This window comes from Sycon ciliatum, chromosome 4, assembly GCF_964019385.1.
Source record: "Sycon ciliatum chromosome 4, ocSycCili1.1, whole genome shotgun sequence".
Taxonomy (NCBI): Eukaryota; Metazoa; Porifera; class Calcarea; order Leucosolenida; family Sycettidae; genus Sycon; species Sycon ciliatum.
The window spans coordinates 28,465,655-28,486,679 of record NC_088646.1 but is presented as its reverse complement, the minus strand read 5'-3'; the positions used below and the strand labels follow the sequence as shown (position 1 = coordinate 28,486,679).

At 44.7% G+C, this 21,025-nt stretch overlaps 4 protein-coding genes and 1 non-coding gene across 6 annotated transcripts in view; 3 read left to right on the top strand and 2 right to left on the bottom strand.

The window, feature by feature from the left end:
- The window catches only part of LOC135815467 (transcription factor E2F5-like), a 6,946-nt gene extending 6,420 nt beyond the window's left edge, over window positions 1-526 (top strand). Inside the window, exon 9 of the mRNA XM_065328768.1 lies at window positions 1-526. This exon is cut by the window's left edge and continues 330 nt beyond it. The gene's annotated coding sequence lies outside the window, so the exon portion shown is untranslated.
- LOC135815482 (large ribosomal subunit protein eL20-like) overlaps window positions 1-9,630 on the bottom strand; it is a 40,386-nt gene extending 30,756 nt beyond the window's left edge. Inside the window, exons 1-5 of one of the 2 annotated variants that reach the window (XM_065328786.1) lie at window positions 9,521-9,629; window positions 9,243-9,422; window positions 9,015-9,144; window positions 8,461-8,570; window positions 6,495-6,635 (exon numbers count right to left, since the gene is read on the bottom strand). In XM_065328786.1, the coding sequence (XP_065184858.1) occupies window positions 6,543-6,635; window positions 8,461-8,570; window positions 9,015-9,144; window positions 9,243-9,422; window positions 9,521-9,538 (531 nt within the window). In that variant the 5' untranslated portion in view covers window positions 9,539-9,629 and the 3' untranslated portion in view covers window positions 6,495-6,542. Of the gene's footprint in view, window positions 1-6,494; window positions 6,636-8,460; window positions 8,571-9,014; window positions 9,145-9,242; window positions 9,423-9,520 lie in introns of those variants that run through there. The other variant, XM_065328787.1, reaches the window with a different exon arrangement.
- Window positions 9,631-9,694: 64 nt separating this feature from the next.
- On the top strand, window positions 9,695-11,078 carry LOC135815479 (DNA-directed RNA polymerase II subunit RPB3-like). The gene has a single exon (XM_065328784.1). The coding sequence runs from the start codon at window positions 9,838-9,840 to the stop codon at window positions 10,654-10,656; it is 819 nt and encodes a 272-aa protein (XP_065184856.1). The 5' UTR covers window positions 9,695-9,837; the 3' UTR covers window positions 10,657-11,078.
- Window positions 11,079-11,744: 666 nt separating this feature from the next.
- LOC135815477 (transmembrane protein 184A-like) lies at window positions 11,745-20,384 on the bottom strand. Its single transcript, XM_065328782.1, has 8 exons — window positions 20,053-20,384; window positions 18,693-18,850; window positions 17,942-18,090; window positions 16,283-16,356; window positions 14,820-14,978; window positions 13,922-14,013; window positions 13,313-13,588; window positions 11,745-12,831 (listed from the first exon to the last, which is right to left on the bottom strand). Exons 2-8 carry the CDS (start codon window positions 18,805-18,807, stop codon window positions 12,659-12,661), a joined length of 1,038 nt encoding a protein of 345 aa, XP_065184854.1. The 5' UTR covers window positions 18,808-18,850; window positions 20,053-20,384; the 3' UTR covers window positions 11,745-12,658.
- Window positions 20,385-20,620: 236 nt separating this feature from the next.
- Trnas-uga (transfer RNA serine (anticodon UGA)) lies at window positions 20,621-20,702 on the top strand. Its single transcript has one exon. It is a non-coding gene; the product is annotated as a tRNA-Ser (tRNA).
- The last annotated feature ends 323 nt before the right edge of the window (window positions 20,703-21,025 follow it).

The following is a 21,025-nucleotide window of genomic DNA, read 5'->3' as shown; positions in this document are numbered from 1 at the left end:
CTACGCCCCTACTCTTACAAAAAGAAGCCATTTGAACGACGTGTAATACCATGACTTATATTATATTACAGCATATGATAGTAATTCCTCACGCAAAAGACACACAACATCAAGCTAATTCTACATGCTCTGTGAATAAAACACTTTGGTGCATGTACATAGGTAAAATTACATACTACACCCGCTGCTGCACGTCATTGTACCATACACCGTCGTTGTTATCGCTTCCTAGACTTCCCTACTCCGTATTTTGCATTTGCTTCATGTTATGTGTACAGTGTGTTATGCTAGCAAACCTGGTAACTTAGGGCCAAGGTATTCGCTTCTCCTCGCTGTGCTGTTCCAGCCCATCTCTTTGTATACTTGAAGTACTCGTATACAGGCTGTGCAGCTTGCTGAACCCTTTTGAAGGTTTTCCCACAACCAGTTATCATCTTTTAATTTTATGCTCTGTGTGAGCTTTGTTTTGACATCTCCCTAATATGTTATTGTGTGTGCTTGAAAGTGTCAAGTGGCTCCTATCGTACACTATAGACGCAGGCTGCCGGACTTGAACCACAGAGGGATTTTTTGTACATGTCCCTAAGTATTGTAGTGACTTACTCCCTTGGTCCAGTGCACTAATTGTACATCATGTAAACCAGGGAGTAGTATTACCGAGAGTGAATAAGCTCCTGTACTCTTCCTGGTACTGTATTATTTTTTTAATATCAAGAGTACATAATAACCCGCAGGGGTAGGGGAAAAAACTGCTCTGGCTGCTCCAGCCTCAAGGCCGGAGCAAGCAGAGCATGTTCTGGCCGATCCAGAACAGGTGCAGTCAAAACCAAACACACTGTTCTGGTGAATCCTGTTCTAGGTTGTACCAAAAAGGGCGATTCACAATACAACTTTTTGCGACGCGACACTCGATTTGCGATAGTTGCGACAAGAAAATGCCTGTCGCGAGCTGTCGTGTACAGCCGCAAGGTGCCTGCACTTACCTGTCTATAGAAGTTGAAACTTCAACTTTTGCGACATGCGACGCGCGACGTTCACAAATGGAGTACAGTTTCTACATTGGGTGCACGTGCATAGTACTGTAAAACCGGAATTTTTTTACAACCAAAGGGGAAGTATACCCTAAAATCAAATTTTCACCAGTTGTAGTCTTCGGGGTGCTGAGTCGAATGGTCTTGGTCCGAGAAAGCTGAGACGCTCCCTGAGACACTCCCTTCCTCCTTTATTCCCAATCGCACTTCCACCGAAACTGGGTGACTGCGCCCTACTATAATATATTGTAGATAGGGATTTGTATGGAAAAAGTCACTAAAAACGCCGTTTCGTTCTTATAAAAGCACGGATGACCGCGATTGTTCCATATGTTGTAGTCTTTTGGCCGCTGAGTCGACTGGTTTTGGTCCGAAAAGGCTGCGATGCAGCATTCGGCCCTTATTCCCAATCGAACACGGTTGAGTAAGTGGTCACGTGCTCATTTACAGCCTATGTCACTCGAGTTGAACCTTTGAACCAGGGAGTCGTAAAAGCCTCTTACGACTCCCTGCTTTGAACCTTTGAGTTGAATCTTGATGTGAAAATTGTAGTCTGCAGGCACGGTGACCAGACGACTGGTGTACGCATGAGCACGTGACTGCTTACTCAACCGTGTTCGATTGGGAATAAGGGCCGAACGCTGCATCGCAGCCTTTTCGGACCAAAACCAGTCGACGCAGCGGCCAAAAGACTACAACATATGGGCCAATCGCAGTCATGCGTGCTTTTATAAGAACGAAACGGCGTTTTTAGTGACTTTTCCATACAAATCCCTATCTAGTAGGGCGCAGTCACCCAGTCTCGGTGGAAGTGCGCGAGTTCGATTGGGAATAAAGGAGGAAGGGAGCGTCTCAGCGTCCTCGGACCAGGACCATTCGCGACTCAGCACCCCGAAGACTACAACTGGTGAAAATTTTATTTTAGGGTATACTTCCCCTTTAAACGTTTTTGTTATTTCGGCATGATAACGTGCACATCTCGAACCAGGTTCGCGATAACGTTTCTTTAAAATAACGAAAAACAATTAGTCGTCAAAAAGTTAGGCTTTGTGACTCGTTAGACTTTCCGGTTTTACTAGTGCATAGGAATGTCGCAAACATGAAACAGATTGTGAACTGAGTGTCGTGTTGCTGTCGCAGGTGTCGCAAGTCACGTTGCAAAAAGTTGTATTGTGAAACGGCCTTTTGAACGTATCCAGATTGGCAGAAAAAAAAGACCGTCCCAGGCCAAAGCCTTAGAAACAACGTTCTTGGGCAAGCAACTCTACTGTACCAAACCTGAAGATACATTGTAGATCAAAAAGTTAACGCCCCTAAGACATACCGGTACTATTAAAAAAAAACTTCGCCGTGGGAGTGATTTTCTGCAGAATGGATAGGGAGCTGCACACTCTGGTTTACGTATGTACATTTAGGCTGCGTTCATTTTTAGCTACCCAGTAGAGTAGAGTCATTCTACCGATAGAGGTAGACGGTAGAGGTAAGTGCACCGACGCTGTTCTACCGGATGTAGTTTTCTGTACGTGAAAGGTTTCTCTTCTGTATGGAGTTGTGTACAACTCCTTGATCTTGCTGGAATTCCCGTACCTCTACCAACGTCTACCGGCTTCTACCAACTTTTTCTTGGTAAAGCTGGTAGAGGAAAGTAGAATCTAACCTTTTGAGTAGAAAAAACCGAATACCTCTACCGAAAGAAGCAGTTTCTACATTAGACTTTTGGGGCGACATGCGATGGAAACACGCCGAAATGGAAATTCCAACACCTACCAACATACATGCCAGTCACTTTCACTGGTGGGGTCAACAACAAAATTCAGTACTCGAAGGCGTCGCACGCCCTAAAAATGAGTCAAATTGCTGTTTTTTTGTGAAAGCCTGTGCGCGCATTTGGGTACGCATGAACCGCACACGCCAGTTGGGAACACAGCTTCACTCATGGCCCAACAATATCCAGGGAAAATGATTACAAAAATGATTGAAAAATCGCACCAGGGCCAAACTGAGCAGAATTGCACACTCTTGATCTCACTCGCAAGTTTGTGCGGTACCCATCACCGAAAGAAAGCCAAAGTCTGCCTTGACTGCTCATTCCACCAGCACATGTTCATTACATGTACACCATACAGTCGACCTAGAAAAAAACGACAGTCTACAAAGTGTGTCCTTATTCGCGAGTTGTGGCCATACCCGAGGTCGTTATTCAAGAGGTTGACGGTATTTTAGCCCAACAAATTAAATTGTGCTACCAATTCGTACCGTATACCGTATGTCAGCGCCTTTAAAGCCATGGCCTTATATTCGAAACACCACTGCTTTCCTAGATGTTTTATGTGCAAAATGACTCACCCACTACGCCATGCCTTAAAAGTTAAAGTCCACACAGAAATTTCAATCTAAATCCACTTGTTCACCCTTCCTGCTGGGCTGTAAGTTTGTTAGCATAGTTCTTATTCCTTCATTTTTACAAAACGTACTTCAAACCATTGAGTAGTACAATACCGGTATTGTACTACTCCCTGCTTCAAACGTCATTTCATTTATGAAGCCCATGGCTTTATAACTGAGACTGGCTTTATAATCGAATATAGCGCCATGGCTTTAAAGACATACGGTAAGTGTTTAATAACATACCGTATTTTCCGGAGTATAGTGCGCACCTTTGTATAATGCGCACCCCCGATCTTCATTGGGGGGTGCGTACTTCAATCTTCATTGGGGGTGCGTAATTCAATCTTCATTGAAGTACCGCCAGAGCGCCCCACCATCTCGTCCTTTCGTGGCCGCCTTGTGGAGGTGGATTCCTGTCTGTAGGTCATACGGCACGGACCTTGTACAAACATTGCACAGTGTGCAGTCAATCCGTACCCAGTTTACCTTCGAGCGCCACATAAAAGCATACCAAGTGTGACCTTAGTACACGAAGGTTCTCACACCGTACAAACTTAGTAGCATTCTGCCATACGATTTTCTTCCCTTGGCTGTAAAATAAAGGTGGGGCGCTGTCGTGAGACGGGGCGCTCTGGCGGTACTTTACGGTACATGCATTTCATATTCGGAGCATAGGGCGCACCTGCGATTTAGGGCCTAAAATAGCACATCTAAAGTGCACACTATACTCAGGAAAATACGGTAATTTTTGGTGTAATAAAATTTCGGTGCCCGGGGACCTGGCCGGTTTCAGGTGTAATGTACAGAATTGTAGAAGTAGGTGACCAGCCTACCCTTCATATACAGTACATACTCTACAGTAGAAGGGCGCATCCAATAATGTCGTTTCCATTGTTTCTAAGGTCTGGCCCCCGTGAATTCCACGATTCCGCGGAATTCAGAAAATCCCACGGAATATTGCAGAAAAGAGAGAAAACTGCCTTTTCTGGAGTATTTCACAGCCAAACCATCCTGCTTGTGACTTTCAAAATCAACTTGCACGGTACATTTTGGAGCTTTCAATTTTTTGGACCAGTATTTCGTATAATTTTGGTTCAGAATTAGGGCGCGTTCTTATATTCTCTAGCTTCTAGGAGAAGAAGAAAAGAGAAGTCGAAGAAAATGGGATCATTCAAGAACGGGTCTCGAAGAATTCGGAGATATTTTGCACGTGTCAAGCAAAATGAAGCGCCAAAGGGGCCGCGATCTTGAGTGATGTAGTATGCACGTGTGCGTATGCGTAAAGGGAAATGCGTACACTCATGATGAACACGTGGATTTTTAGTCGTAGTTCGCATGCGCTGATCCCAAACCGCGGGAATCTCCAAGTTTCAACCACCTCTGAAGCTTGGAGAGCCTCCTAAAAGTCGGAGAGGATAAGAACAGTTCTCGAACTTTTCGGAGAGAATTTAAGAATGCAACCTTAATATAGGGACAAGCTTCGGTGGGGTTGCGGAAATTCAATCTGTTTTTACACTCATTTCCGTTGCAGAGTTGCCCCAGAATTTGCAGAATCAGCGCAGAATTTAATGTTTTCAGCCACAGAATTCTGCACGGAATGTCTGATATTCTGCCGCGGAACTCACGGGGGACAAGAAGGTGCTATACTGTCCCCTTGGAAAAACGCAATTCCGCAACAAATTTCGCAGAAATTGCCATCATCCGCGGAAATCACGGTATCCACACTATTCTGTCCCTCCAGGAACTTGCGATTCCGCGGCCGCGTTGTTTTCCGCGATTTGAACAAAAGTCCGTGATATCCGCGATATTTGAAAAATCATGCGCGTTATTGTAGAAAACTGTCCTTGATACTTGAAAAGCACCGCGATATTTCGAAAAGCAACCGCGATATTCGGGTCTTTCTTCGATGTTGTTTAGTTCTTGAAGCTCATCAGTAGTTTGCTTGTGAGATCGACACCAGAATGGAGAAGTTTCTGGGCAAATCAGCGGCTGACAAGTCACAAAATAAGGCTCGCGTCGAGTGTTGTCCGAGGATGGAGGAAAGCTGTCTTGCAGTTGAACACAGTCAGCGCAGCACACGTACGTTCTGTTTTGTCATGCATGATTTATGCTGTACGACCCGTACATCGTACACCACTACATGTATACAGTACAAGTACCAAAATCGGCCGCAATTTCCGCAATTTTACCACAATAATCCCGCAATATTTGACAAAATCCGCAATATTCCCCGCAATTTGTGGCATTTTACCTCGCAACTTTTTCCGCGATATTTCCGAAATGTCTCCGCAAGTTTCTGGAGGGACAGACTATTGCCCGCGGAATTTGAATTTTTAGGATAAATTAGTAAAATTACTACTCAGAAAGCAGCAAAAAACTACTTTGCGATCTGTTTGAGCACATTATGCCCTTGCGAGTGTAGTTTAGAATCTCCAAGATTCTTCACTCTCATTCAGTTTATGACTGCAAACGATAGTGTGAAAAGTACTCCTTCAGGCACAGCAAGCAAGGAGGGTGAAAAACTTGCAGAAAGTGCCGCAGATTTTTGATTTCACCACAGAAAATGCCGCAGAAAGTCCCCCTTTTCCCCGCGGAATTTGCCGCGGAATATTGAATTATTAGCCGCGTTTTTCCAAATGGACAGGAGCCTATAAGAACGAAGCCATACTGCCCAACAAAATAAGAACACCCAGGCAAACCCCTTGGAAATGACGTTCTTGGACGGGCGACTACTGCATTGCGTTTCGTCTTCAGGCAAGTTTGAAACAAGTGGTAGGTGTACCATCTGCAAGTGGCTTGTATGAGGATTTCCACAAGAGCCTTTGTACTGTGTCACAGTGTGTGTGAATGCAGTCTAACAGTCTGGGACAACGTGTACTCAAGTTAACGAACATGCAAAACCTGAAGCCAGAAAACCCAACCAGCATCACGATGAACTGATAATGGTTTCTTTCAACGCTCACAGGGAGATCTGTAGAGCTACTACAGATTTTGACAACACACAGCAAGCATTACGAGTAAAGTACAAAATTGTCCCGCAGGAGATGCAAACACGAAACACAATGCAACACGGACTGGCCTTTTGACTGTTTTTATTGGCACACGAGCGAAATGTCAGGGTGACTAGAAGAAGGTGTTGGGGCGCTTGGCAACGATCTTGCTCTTGTATTGTGACTTCACCACACGATGGGGGAGTGGGAAGCGGAGCTGGGAGTCCTGCACACATAGAGACGCATACAGTAATACCAATCCATCAGGAGCATATATATCAACACATATTGACCAGAATAACAGACACGGCAAACGTTTTCAAAGAACTGGCTGACCATGCCTACTCATACACACAGATCAACAAAACTAGACCAAAATGAAAACCTCATTACAACACCGGGGTGATCATCACAGGACAATATAACACTGTTATAACAGGCACTAAAATGCCAGGTTGGAAGGCCCGTGCAAAAAAGACACAAAAAATTGGTACATGTAATAGACAACCGACGACGAGACAATAAATCAACTAAAGCCAAGAGCACTATGATCTGTGCTGTCATCACACACCAAGGCAAGTTTTTCGGGGAGGAACCAAAATGTGGTGTAATTCACCAATGGACATCGTTGATTGATCCAAAAAACCTTGCCATGACATGTGTGTGTGATTGCGGCACAGATCATCTTACATAAAGCTTGTAGCATGAAGCGCACTACTTTGGACAGGTGTACATACGTTAGTGTGGACAGCTTAGGGACCATCGCAAAAGTTCGCAGAAGCCCCCGAAACGAAGACCGTGAGTTTCGGGCCTGACCCCCCTCCCTCCCCCCTCAAACGAAACGACAGTCACAATATGGGCTTCATTTTTTCACTTGGATGCTCACACATAATAATTATTATAATAATACTACACAAGCATTGTTGTATCAGTGTGTAACAATGTACAGCACTTTATAAATGCAACGATGATATCACCTTGCAGTGGGTGATCTAAGAACGAGAACAGCTAGAGCTATGCAGTTGTATCCTTTGAGCATTACAATGAACGTTGATTGGTGTATATTGCTTTCACATTCAAGCGATCTACGCCGGCTGTGATGGCATGCTAATCCTACAGCTCCTATAATTATGTCGTCAATACTTTTTTGAATTGAAGCCCGGTTTGCGATTTTCGCACCGACTCCCTCCCCCCCCCAAACGTATGCTCTTCGTTTTAGGGGCTTCTGCGAACTTTTGCGATGGTCCCTTAGTACAGGTGGCAGAAAAACCATGATCTGCTGGCTATGTGACTTTTGACTGAAAGGTACTATAAAAATGATGTCAAGGGTAGTGTTGATGCAGTAGAGCAACTCAAGCGCAGCTGCCATTGCTCAAAGATGATCCAGACCATGAATTCTACTGTCCCAAAATGACACAGTACGTGGAGCTGCAGACTCTTATTTTGGAGGTTACACAGAAGGTGTAATCAACACAGGCCTAAGCCACTACAACTATTTGTTCGCATATTATCACCAAGCCAGGGAACAGTAGAGAAGAGTTACACACTTCAAAAGAAGTAGGTGCCATGGCAATGATTTGCTAGTTAGTATCACACAAAAGTCCTCATAATATAATGCTTCAGGATATGGGAGGCAATACACCCGAGATTTACTCAAGACTGCATCTATGCCAAGTCTGAATCGCTAGACACGGCCGTCCACTCGAACATGGCACATAACCATTTTGATGAGCTTTTAAAGACACTGACAACCAACCGATTTATGTAAGCACTGAAGTTCCATAAACGCCACAAGGGCAGCAACTTTTCCAAGGTTCGCTGTTTACGTAACACTGAACAAACATGCATACAGACACTAGTACTAGCTGTCTTGGGTCAACTCGACCAAAGCATAGTTGCTTACAAATTGTTACAAAACTCGGTTGATTCACAGTACAATAACAATGAATGTCTATATTAAAGACAGAATTGTCAAAAGAAAGAAACTAGAAGTACTGCCTATCCACTGGCAATCTCATGAACAGCACACCAACGAATGCACCCAAACTTACATGGAATTGCTTCACATGATTACGACGGCACTTGCTGGAGTTGACCACCTCAACACGCATGATCTGTACTGAGTTAGCACGGGCACGGTGACGAGCAGCCATGTCGCGGTCTAAAATAGATATACAAATAACAGAGACACGCACATTGGAGTTATTTTCAGCTCTCTCAAATAAGAAAAGAAAGAATTAAGACCCACATAGAACAGTTGAGAAGTCATAAACACACAAAGTTGCACCAGCAATGAACCATAACTGTAGGCTTAAAACGGGATTCCATGGTAAAAGACTGTCACCACTGAAACTTCAAAGAGATTTTGATTTACTCATATCCTCAGTCAAAATTTTCAAATTTGAAGAGCAGAATTGTCTAAATGACGTCTGTACTTTCAGCAAAGTTTATCCAGAAACCAACGGTCTTTGTGCCTATGTATACACTGAAGGAGGAGCTTCAACCAACTTGGCTCTACATTGCATACTATAGTAATATTCGAATTCTTTGCACAGTACCAGTAAAAGAAAGCACTGATTCGCAATGAAACGAATCATATCCTTACAGCACAGAGTGACGGCCTCAGCAACGCTCAGGGAGCGGTACTCGCGGTACATGTTGTGAGTACCACTGCGAGAGTCATAACGGATCCAGAGACCGAAGTTCTTGATACGAGTGGGTTTCTTCTCCAAAACCTATGGTGTACAAATATGCGAAAAAAACGCATATCAATTACTAGTCTTTCTCAGCAACTGCAACTCCATCCACAACTCCATATCAATCCACTGCCCACCTCAGAGCAAGAGACGATTTCTCCATTCGCCTTCTTCACCTTCTTTAGAAGGGAGGCATAGTACCAGAATTTAGATTTTGCAGCCACTACCTCAGGGGCGAAAATCTTCATTTGGTACAATGGAGTCACCGGGTTCTGCTCAGACGGCAGACGCCGCCCGATGATTTTGTACTCCTTCAGCTGCGAAAGAGAAACGCACATGAAACCACATACTTACTACCATGTCTTTAACATCTACAAAGCTATTCTCCAAGGCCAAACGCTTCGGGAAAGCTCACCGTCCCCTTCGCCTTCATGATGCCACTCGTTCGTCAAGTCAAGAGGAAGAAGCAAAGAGAAGATGGCTGACCTATAGGCATGCGCCCGACCGCACAAAATGGCGAAAAATTATACAAAAAAATTCGAAATGTGCACCATCCAAACTAAACCGAAAATATCCCGCGATGTATCGATGAACGCACTGACAATTATTTTTTGTATTTGAACAGTTTGTGATTGTCTTTCTTTCAAATTTCTCAACAAGACAGATGCAAACTTGATTAGTAATTGATAGTGTTGCTCCTGCTTTGCTGGTTATACCATCTCACGGGTGGACATGCCGTACGCCAACCAGCCGAACGTGAAGATATTGGATCTGTCTGATGAGAACGTGAAATTCACAATTGAAAATACCAATTTGAGCGTTGCGAACAGCCTGCGACGAGTCTTTATTGCCGAAGTGCCCACAATAGCCATCGACTGGATACAGATCGAGGCAAATTCCAGTGTTCTTCATGATGAATTCATAGCTCACCGGCTTGGACTAATTCCACTCACTAGTGATGAGATTGTCGACAAACTACGTTATCCCAGGGATTGTCAGTGTGATGAGTTCTGCCCTGAGTGCTCAGTAGAGTTCACCCTGGATGTGAAATGCACAGACGACAACACAAGACATGTGACTACAAAGGATCTCAACTCGTCTAATGCCCGGTGTGTGCCTGTGACTTCTCGCCAGGAGAGATCAGACTTTGCCACCGAGGACAATGACATTCTGCTCCTCAAACTTAGAAAGGGTCAGGAGCTGAAAATTCGCGCATTTGCCAGGAAAGGCTTCAGTAAGGAACATTCCAAATGGAATCCAACATCTGGTGTAGCGTTTGAGTATGATCCTGACAACTGTATGCGGCACACTCTCTACCCGAAAGCTGAGGAATGGCCGAAGAGTGAGTTCTCAGATATTCCCGAAGAGGAGGCGCAAGCGCAATACGATTACACAGCAGAGCCTGAGCGGTTCTACCTCAATGTAGAGTCTACCGGTTCTCTTCGACCAGAGAACATTGTGTACATGGGGCTCAATGTGTTTAAGCACAAGCTGAATGACTTGCAGACACAGCTCCAGCATGAGACAGCTGAGGAGCAGCTGCGTGTGTAACCTTTTAGTTTTCAAAGCTGCATACGTCGAATAGTCTCTCTCTCTCTCTCTCTCTCTCTCTCTCTCTCTCTCTCTCTTCCACTCTCTCTCTCTCTCTCTCTCTCTCTCTCTCTCTCTCTCTCTCTTCCACTCTCTCTCTCTCTCTCTCTCTCTCTCTCTCTCTCTCTTCCACTCTCTCTCTCTCTCACCCTCTTGCTGTGTTTGTCTCAGTGCCCGCTTGAAGCTGCAACTCCCCCCCCCCCCTTTTTTTACATCATGAAAGTCTCTTGGCTGGTTAGAGTACATCACAAAATACCAGTCGTCAAATCTCAATAAAAATGTATGATTTTTGTGTAATATGTTTTGATTATCTTGACATAAACCATGCACCTCGGTCTTAGCTGTTGCAACTGGATTTTTTTCCATAGATCAGGTGCAGTCAAGAGTACATACTCCTCCAATGTGTGTGACTCCTGCATACAGTCTTGTCCCGACAGAATTTCAAGTGGATGCCATCGTGCAATGGTGATGGCACGCGTGATTCACGACAATGGTACTGGGTAAATATCGCATCCCGACTCGCTTATGAGGTCTGCAGTTGACACTGAGGATATATGGGCAAAGTGGTGGCCCGCCGATGCGAATGTCTTTGCTTGATGTGTTCTTCAACACGTCAGGTGATGTGACCGCGAATCCGGTTTACTTTACTTTTTACTAACGCATCACACGTGTTTCCTTTCACTAGCTTGTACTGGGTCAGATGGGGATTTGTCCGCCAGTGGTACAGGATACTTCTGACAATACGTGTACAGCATTCCCTCACTAGTGGGACCATTGTTATTAGGCTAGGGCCTATTTTGGACTTCCCACTCTAAATAAAGAATACAAACAACAACAGTACAATGTCGAACTGAAATTTGTCGGGACAACAATGACAGAGTTGCACACTCTTGGAGCTGTGTATTTTGTAACACAGATTGCCAGTGATTGATTTGTGAAATGCAACATCTTCCGAAGGTGGCAGTGGCTCGTAAGGATCGACGACACCCAGACCCTACACACACTGGCAATGCCTGCACCAACTGTGCACATGTGAGAGACTGGCTATGTCAATGTTCAAGAAACACCATGAAGCAGGGTGAAATTACTATCATGTACTTCAGAAAACAGCTGCTCAAATTAATGAAACATGATTTTTTCTGAACTTCTGTTCTTAGCAATGTTTGGATGTAATAATCAGAAAACAATAAATAATTTAAAAGGTGATTTCGGAGACAACAATTCTAAAATGGCAATAAAGAGGTGCTAATGTTCGACAACAGTTTTACACATCAATATTCAAATCCTCTGTTCTTTAAGTATAAATAAGCAAGTAAAGGTAGGCGTGAAATTAGTCTCACAGACACAGGGCAGTTATTACAGCGTGGGCGAGGTAATACAAGAACGGTGCCCATTGTACTAGTGTTGTGTTTTCCAGTGGGCAGCAGTCAGCAGAAGAAGATACAGTCACACTACTGAAAATACAAATGTAAATCACGAAGTCGTTAATCAGAATGATGCGATTCTGTGGAATATTCAAAGGAAGGAAAAAAACCGGTTATACGTGTGTGTGTGTGTGTGTATTTATAAATGGAAGAAAAAAAAGACTGGATGCTGATATACTGTCACAAATTGTGTACTTTTCTTTTCGGTACTTTCAGTGCATCTCTTCCATACCTAAAACTTCAATAGCTGAACAAACACTCACACACCACATCATCCAATAGGGAACTAATTCTCTTCACATACTGAGCCAATAAGAAGTGTAAAATAGAAGAAACTATCCACGACTGTATGCTTATTATCTTGTCCCAGTCGCGGATAGTTGCTTCATAACTCATCCCCATGTGTTTTTCTTCTATTTGATAACTCTCTTTACCTCTGAAAGTTTCTGTTCACCTAGCCTGGTCTTTTGCCCTCATACCTAACATTTTGAGCACCTCAAATTTCTGAAGTTGGAGTACACAGGAACATTCAAAATCAGCTAGAGCAGGGGTGTGCCTTCATCTTCCAGCTGATGAGAGATAGATGTGCCCTCGCCTGTAACGACACTTCTTGAGCCAGGTTCGTCCATTGAGAGCGACGAAGGAAAGGCGTAGAAGAATGCCAGCACCGACAAGAGAGTCAGTTCATATACAGCTGTCACATGCTCTATCCCTGTAAGACAAGAAGAACACAAATAAAACACAGGCACAGGTGTGAGTGTCCGATGAGACGCAGCAGGTGGGACCATCCATGTACGAGTACAGTGTAGTCACTGTCAAAAAAAAAGAGGATATACCAATAGCAAGAGTCCATAACCCCACTCTTGCCAATAGTGACAGCACGAACATGATCCATCCCATCCTTGATCCAGGCACACATATGCTAGCACATGCGGTGGACACACGAGTAATCCTTGCACACTTATGCCAGCCCGAATACATGTATACAGTGGACACACGGATGAATCAGAGCCTTGGTGACTTATAAACAAGCAAACTGGCAGCAGAGTGGCCATTGCCCCAATTAATTTATAACACTGAATGTTTCATCAGTCAGAACTGTATGGACTACACAAATGCATGAGGATCACGAAAAGCGAGACACGGCACAGCATGGACGATAAAAAGAGCTGGGAGCTGCGGCCAACACTCACATGTACTGAGAGTGGGTAGAGCCCATATACGAGTGCAGTGCCAAGCACCGGCATGTCCAAGAATGGAGAAGACCAGGCCTTGGAAGTTTGTCAGCACCAGGACAAACCAGATGGAGTGGAACTTGGCCGATGAGCGAAACTGAGTGTTGAGGAATCTCCGCGTCGTCAAGTTGAGTCGCACCAGCGTGCCAAGGCACAGTCCAAGAGACACAATACGCACTACCTGCAAGTAGATATAGCTGTCGGAAAAGCTCAGAGCCCCTGGTGTATAGTTACCTAACAGAGGTCGAATAAAAACCAGAACCAAATAGACAGTACACTGTGTGAACTATGAAGTAGCTGGGATACAAATACTTCAGTAGATGGTTTAGGTATCATGCAAGCACTTTCCTAGGTACCATGCCATCATTCGAAGACAGCACATAAACAGAGAGGAATGCCTGCGGTTTTTAGCGTAGGAAAACCAGGCTACATTTGCCAATCACCGATAAGTTTTTTCTCTGAGTACTACCATGCACATTGCCACAGGAAATGGGAGCAAGATGCGAATGTATTGAACGCCAGTCGGTGCATTTCTAGAGTTCCTGAACATGCTGAGAACTGGCTTACCATTAGCAGCCAACACAGTGCCTAAGAAACCAGTTGCCGACTGGAGGACGGAGTATTGCAAAACGAATCTCTTGAATCTTGTTAGTGTTTTCCTGCACAAGTGGAAATATGTCAAAAAGCCATGAAGATAGCACGGTGAAGGTGTCTTTTAATTCCTGTACATGTGTGACAGCTTCCAATTGCAAATCCAAAAAGAAAAGACACTTTGAGAATGAGTGAGTGAAGCGGGATACACAAGTTTTTTTCTGTGATGCGATGCATGACACAATATAGGGCAGTGCCCAACAGGGAAGAAAAGTCACGAAATACAACTCACGGAAGAAATCAGGGATGCAAAATCGCCTTGTCGATTCTTCCCAAAGGGAAATACAGGTGTGTACGACTAGCATTCGCGGGCATAACTTATACAAATAAAAAGCCCAGTATTCAACATTTGCTGCAGAAGAAAGTCCACGTCGTACATTGCATTGCAAAAGTTGACGCAGGCTCAACTTCTGCGATCAGTCAGTTGCGGTGGTTGCGTATGCTGCGAATTGGTGCAATTTGGAGATTACCCAGTTTCGTCACTTTCGTGGGCATTGCATTGCGTATCCCGTCACAAACATGCTTCTATGAATCCTGCTTGCGTGCATTTGGACCGTAGCATGAGGAAACCTCACTGACCAGCAATGCCAGCTCAAGTCCCAGAGCATGTCACATCAAAGGGCTGCGCCAGCTACGACCCGGAGCACTCATTGGCTCAGGAACACACACAATAGCTAATTCTCACATTTGCCAGCAACCCAATAAAGGCTACAACTACATTTGTGTCGGAATGCCAAAATAGATGCAAGCAAGACTCCAAATGGGCGGAAAATCAAACCCATAAAGATAATTAATGATGGTGCAGAGGGCTTACCGGGTAAACTCGCGCTGACAGCATTGCATTGAGCAGAAGCAGCACCAGCTGCACGGCTGTACAACGTTAGAGCCTTTCAGTTGTGCCAACATTGCTTCCTCGCCGCCGAAATAGGCCAGCACTTGAAAGAAGAACTGGACCAATACTATGGCAATGTAGCTGCAAGCAACACATCGTCAGAATTAAAATACCAGCAGAGCGTAGTGACTTAGTGAGGTATGGTGTCCGCACATTTGTCTACTGAGGTACACACTTACGAACACGCAGAATAGAGCATAGGCCAACGTGAGCCATGGCAATAATTATACGATGCCTACTTGTATACAAATACACTTCAGCCAGTACATAATTATTGTGAAGACCAACACCTGAACTATACAATTGTGATCAAAACACAACAACCACTAGTGTAGAGGTTCCGCGATTACATATCAAAATTTTGGAGATTGTCAGGTAGTGGCATCACAAGCACTGGTTTGCCACTCTATACACAGTGTACACAATGATGTCATTCGGATAACCTCTATCAGGGTATTTTGCAGGCACTTCCACTCCCAGCTCACGGGCCGATCTGACTTACTTCCAGGAATATATTTTGGCCAAAAATGGGTCGGACCCTGATGGGGCATGGGTGATCCAAGCTTGCACATGTCGAAAACTTGCACCCGGGGACGCACAGAATGTATGGTAGGAAAGCAGTGCTCTCCACTATGCCTAGATCAGGCTAGATGAGATTGAGAATACATTCCGTGTGCCGTAAAATCCCGCCAGAGCGCCGCCCCGTCTCTACTATCCGCCCCTCCCTGACTTCTTGTCAGGGACGTGATTGATTGTATCCTCATGACTCTGTCACAGTCCGTGATGCCGTACTGTACTGCAGACGCGTGCTCGACCCCGTTGGAAATGTACGCAACAGTGCCCACTCTCTTGAACAAGGATCGCACAAACCCTGAGTTTTGACGGGTCTGTACGACTCCTGGCTCTTGACCTTTGGTCGGTGTACGAGATGCAGGAACAGTTTTCGTAGGGTGAGTACTTTTTCATGTATCACAATGCGGCAAGTAGGACTCGCCCATCCGCCCCTCCCCACCTGAAGCGTCGAGGAGGTAGGGGCGCTCTGGCGGGATTTTACGGTACTGGTGACCAGGTCGTGACACCGGTCACCCATGTCACATAAAAGAATATGTGTAGCTCTCCTCCCCATCCACACTGGGTGAAGGAGGCCTTGCCTGGATGTACGTGCATACTCTCAGTATCTCGAAATGACCAGCAGCGAATGGCAATCTATGATTAATTTAGTAGTTTTTCGGCATACACAATGTGCATTTTAATGCCATTTCTTCAATCTTCACATCCCAGCTAGTTAGATGTGAGTTTGTAAAACACGCACAGACTCGCAACCTCCAATCCCCTGATCATGCCTGGCTAACACGTCTGGTTGGCCAGAACCAGCAGGCACTTACAAGTTCGCAATGAATTGACAGAAGACCATGGCGCGTGGCACAAAGGCCGCCAGCAAGTGAGTCGTGGTGACAACCTGCGACACATAGGTACAGAAGTGAAGTGGGAACAACCTAGCTTATACGATGCAGGGCCGGATAGACTAACTGTGGTGGAGAAGTTGTTACACTATTGAAACAGCACACAGATAGCAACATGAATTTGTCCTAGTTAATCATACAGGCCAATAAAAAAGTTTCAGTCGGTTAGCCGAAATAAAAGACTTTTTTTGTTTGGCCTTAGGGGGCGTTCGTTTTTGATCTACAGGTTTGGGTAGAAACTACTTCTTTCGGTAGAGGTGTTCGTTTTTTGAAAAAAAATCTACTCAAAAGGGTAGATTCTACTTTCCTCTACCGGCTCTACCAGGAAAAAGTTGGTAGAATCCGGTAGAAGTTGGTAGAGCTACGTGATTTCCAGCAAGATCAAGGATTTGTACACAACTCCATCCAAAAAAGGAACATTTCACGTACACATCGTGTAAACTACTAAATCCGGTAGAACAGCGTTCGTAAACTCGCCTCTACCATCTACCTCTATCGGTAGAGTGACTCTACTCTACTCTACCAGGTAGCTAAAAACGAACGCAGCCTTATGCTTCAAATTGTCTCTTGCTTTAGATTTTCAATGGAATTTATTTATTTCTAGCAGGCGTTCAGGCCCCATGGATTCATTGTATCGGCATGATTGAGTTTTGAGTCCTGATTGCTGGTTTTCATAAATGTTTAAGATGCAGTCTCCTTCTTTGCGTTTGGTTTCATCTTACTTGCCTGTTTCCTGATTCTGGTGATGTATCATTCATTCTGTGCCGTGGAACGTTTTTTGGCAGGAAATCTTTTTCACGTGTTTTGTGCCATCCTTTTCTTTTGGAAGCATCACCACCGTCCACGCAAAAGCACATCTGCCAAAGTGACATAGCATTTTGTTCACGCTATGTTCTAACATTCTGGCATTCAGTATTCATGTTGGCGGTTGTGGAAAAAGGAAAGAAGTTTCTTTCATGTGCTCACACACGTACAGTTGCAGAGCCCGAGGTGTAAAGGTTGAAGTGCAGTTCACAGCTCTTTGGGGAAAGGTAGTCAGTTTGATCTGCGATGCCTTTGCTGCACTATCCGACAAGACAAAGAGAGAAAGGGTCGAGATATCTGACTTGAGTGCGATGGAGAGTGTGATAATTCCAGAAAGCAGTAGCATCCAGGATTTTGGCTCATCACTGGTTTGAAGCCTACCATTCTAGGTTGATCTTCAGTGTCAACTGTGGTGGCTGCTGCTTCTTTTCTTTTCCCTGACCACCGTACATGTACTTATCGCTGATTTACAGCAAATCCAAGCTCGCGGATAGTAGCATGACATGGTGAGTGCATGAAAGGGTTCAAGACATGTACATGTACGTTTGTGGGGATATTGTGCCCCCCCCCCCCCCGCTAACATTTTCGTTCCTTTCTTTAAATTTTAATCCTTGGCTCTCCATCCAAGTCTTACTTGCACACCTGAATGGAAAGACTTTACTAAAAGGAAGGTGAAGAACTACACTCTACCTACAGGCTACAGGAATACATCCCTAGAGGCCATGCAATCTACCTACAGGCATACATCCTCAGAGGCCATGCAAATAATGACCATACCGGGAACACGAGCAAGAAGATGATGTGTCGTGTAATCCATGCCTGGCTCTTTATGGCGGGGTAGCGGGAAATGCGATGTAGCTGGACGCCGAGCAGAGCCCATACAGTTATGGTGCACAGTGCTCCTATAGCAAGACCAGCAAATGCTCCTGGACCAGTGAACGGAGAGAGTGAGAGAAAGAAAGAGAGACAGAGAGAGAAAGTTACATTTATAAAGACAGGTAAGTCTAACACATGAGGACTGAGACCTCTACAACAGGGTTTTTACGCCTGAAAGCGGGTGCATGATTTAACAAGCAGGTTGTCAGTCTAGATTTTACATGCAGAATTTTTGTAATGAGATGAAAAGCAGAAATAATAAGGAGAGAGAGAGGGAGATAGATAGATAGAGATAGATAGAGAGAGAGAAAGAGAGAAAGAGAGAAAGAGAGAGAGAGAGAGAGAGAGAGAGAGAGAGAGAGAGAGAGAGAGAGAGAGAGAGAGAGAGAGAGAGAGAGAGAGACAGAGAGACAGAGAGAGAGACAGAGAGAGAGCAACAAGGTGAGTTAGCACAGCACATCAGCAAGTTCGCCACAATCAAAGCAGTCAAGCCAATCTGAAAATTGTCCAAGTTCGCACGCCCCAGCTACCGAGTTTCTCACGTTTAATAGCCATGCAAAAATACGATAATATTGCAATTAATTATGCAAGCACAGCACAGCATAGCACAGCCTGGCACATCACAGCACAGTACAGCATTATAAAAACGTACGTGGGCGTTCTTCGAACACCTCCGACGTATACGGTATCTGCTCGCCGAACACTGATGGGCAGTCATCGCTAACGTTCATTCCATTGCTAGCCAAAAGCACAAACTGGGTGTGCATGGCTGAATACAGTGTCTGTTGGGTCAGCGGTTGATTGTGCTCGCTGGAATCGGACAGGCATAATTATACAGATATGTGTCGTCATACAGTCAACCTTGCGAATAACAACCCTCGATCGTGCATGAGAAAAAATGTCCTTATTCGCGAGTTGTTGGTATTCACTATTTCGTGTTGTTGGTATTCTCGAGGTAGAAAATATGCAGTCAAGTGGTCACTACTAGGTCTCAAGATCGTGTCGTTATTCGCGAGTTGTTATACCAGAGTTCGTTTTCACGAGGTTGACTACTCAAAAGCCCAAATCCTTTACAACACTTTACGCTGAAAATATAGGTGATATTACACCACACCTAAAATTTGTTTCACAATTCTTAATTTTCATTGTGCGCTTTCTTAGATACACACAAAAGTGACACAACGCGTACCCTATAAGTCATGAGGTGGTATCTATCACACTGTAGCATGAGGCAAGATCATGTGACAATAGCAATAGTACTGTATATTCAAGGATCATGTTGGGAGTCAAACCGCTCCTCTGGCCATGACGGAATGTTCCCCTGGCAAATCTGGCTGGATACGGCCTGGGAAATATTCTGATAGAGGTTATCCGAATGACATCATCATACCCTGTACTTCACTTCGCATCAACAGTAGACTAGGGTTAGGATCTCTTTAGCAACGCACACAACTAGACACATTGCGCGCACATTGCCAATATCAATGCCAATGAGTCTCACTGTGCTCCTCAGCCGCAGAAAATAAAATATCTGGATAGGCGAGGGAACCGGAAACGGATAACCGAAAACGTTGCACGGTACACTGTACGTCAAGGGTTTGTCGCAAATCCGCTCTAACCAATGTTGAATCGGTTGGAGAAGGAACAGAGTAAAAGGGCCAGATGAGCAAGGTCTAATTGCACAGTGATCATGCGCACCAAAGAACATACATGTACGGTTAGTGTAGATTTTATAAATCCATGAATATGTTTACTGAAAATGTAATACTGGATAACGCCCGATAACCCGAATTCTGGACATATCAGCCTTTGCCTCTAAAGTTGTAAAGCATTTCTCACGAAACTCATGACCCAGTATCAGTACTTCCACTTGCAAAGCAGCACTACCCTTCAAGTTAGTTGAAGGCATCAAAACACTAAGTGACGTCAGTCTGATGTTGCTGTCAACAAAAAGCCAACCATACTTTTGCATGGGAAATTAACCATTGCTGCTAATTTAAATAGAACTTTACCTTGCCCTTCCTGGTTGCGTCTTCCTTGAAGTAGATCCTAGTACTTAGTAGATAAATAATGTCTGGTCACCTCCACTCACATATCACCGACAAATTTCTTCCGCCATGACCATGATGACCCGAGCTTAGAGTACAAATTTCAAGACAACCATGACTTATTGTGTTTCAAACAATGTTATTATGGGTGCCAGGAAACATGATAACAAAAACTATTCGCCTCAAAGCCGCTTCGCAACATAGAAATGTTCGAAACAAGTCAAACTAGCAGGCCAGCAAGCAGCAGCATCCCATAGCCTAGCCTACATCATGTAGTCTGACAACCAGGACCTAAACTTGACGGACGTCGAAGCAGCTGCTCAGCTGCACCACAGTCTACAGTACACTACTGCGGTGCTGGGGAAGGGGAGCCATCTGCCAGCTAGCCTCCTTCGAAAAGAGCACACACCACGCGCGCCTGCATGGACCCATGCCATGGACATGTCACATGCCACATGGTGCAGGTGGAAGTCACGTCAGGCAACAGCACCTTGTTTATATATTCATATCTGAGCCAGAAGATTTCGTTGTCGCTGTGATGGCCGAGTGGTTAAGGCGTTGGACTTGAAATCCAATGGGGTCTCCCCGCGCAGGTTCGAACCCTGCTCGCAGCGTATGGGTTTTCTTTTTTCTCCTTTTTCCGAACACACAAACAAGAATTTCCATCATTCAGTGCACTTATGGTATCAAGAGTACAATAAGTCAATAACCCCATGCCCAGGGGGAGCTGGAGGGGTGGGTTATTTGTGTAGGTACTCTTGGTGGTACAGTAGCAAGTAGGGAGTAAAATTGCATTTTACTACGTTCCAAGTTCTTGAGAGTACATAGACAGTATCAGGGAGTTGTACCCAAACCATTTCTTTTATTTTCACCTACATTGTATGAACATCATCATCATGAGTACACGGGTCAAACAGAAGATCACCAGAGGTGTTCA

Coding starts and splice junctions, on each gene's coding strand:
- LOC135815479 (XM_065328784.1), top strand. CDS start 9,838: ATGCCGTACGCCAACCAGCCGAACGTGAAGATATTGGATCTGTCTGAT.
- LOC135815477 (XM_065328782.1), bottom strand. CDS start 18,807: ATGCACACCCAGTTTGTGCTTTTGGCTAGCAATGGAATGAACGTTAGC. Junction 18,091..18,692: donor GGTGTTCGAAGAACGCCCAC/GTACGTTTTTAT, acceptor TCACTGGTCCAG/GAGCATTTGCTGGTCTTGCT. Junction 13,589..13,921: donor CACTGTGTTGGCTGCTAATG/GTAAGCCAGTTC, acceptor GACCTCTGTTAG/GTAACTATACACCAGGGGCT.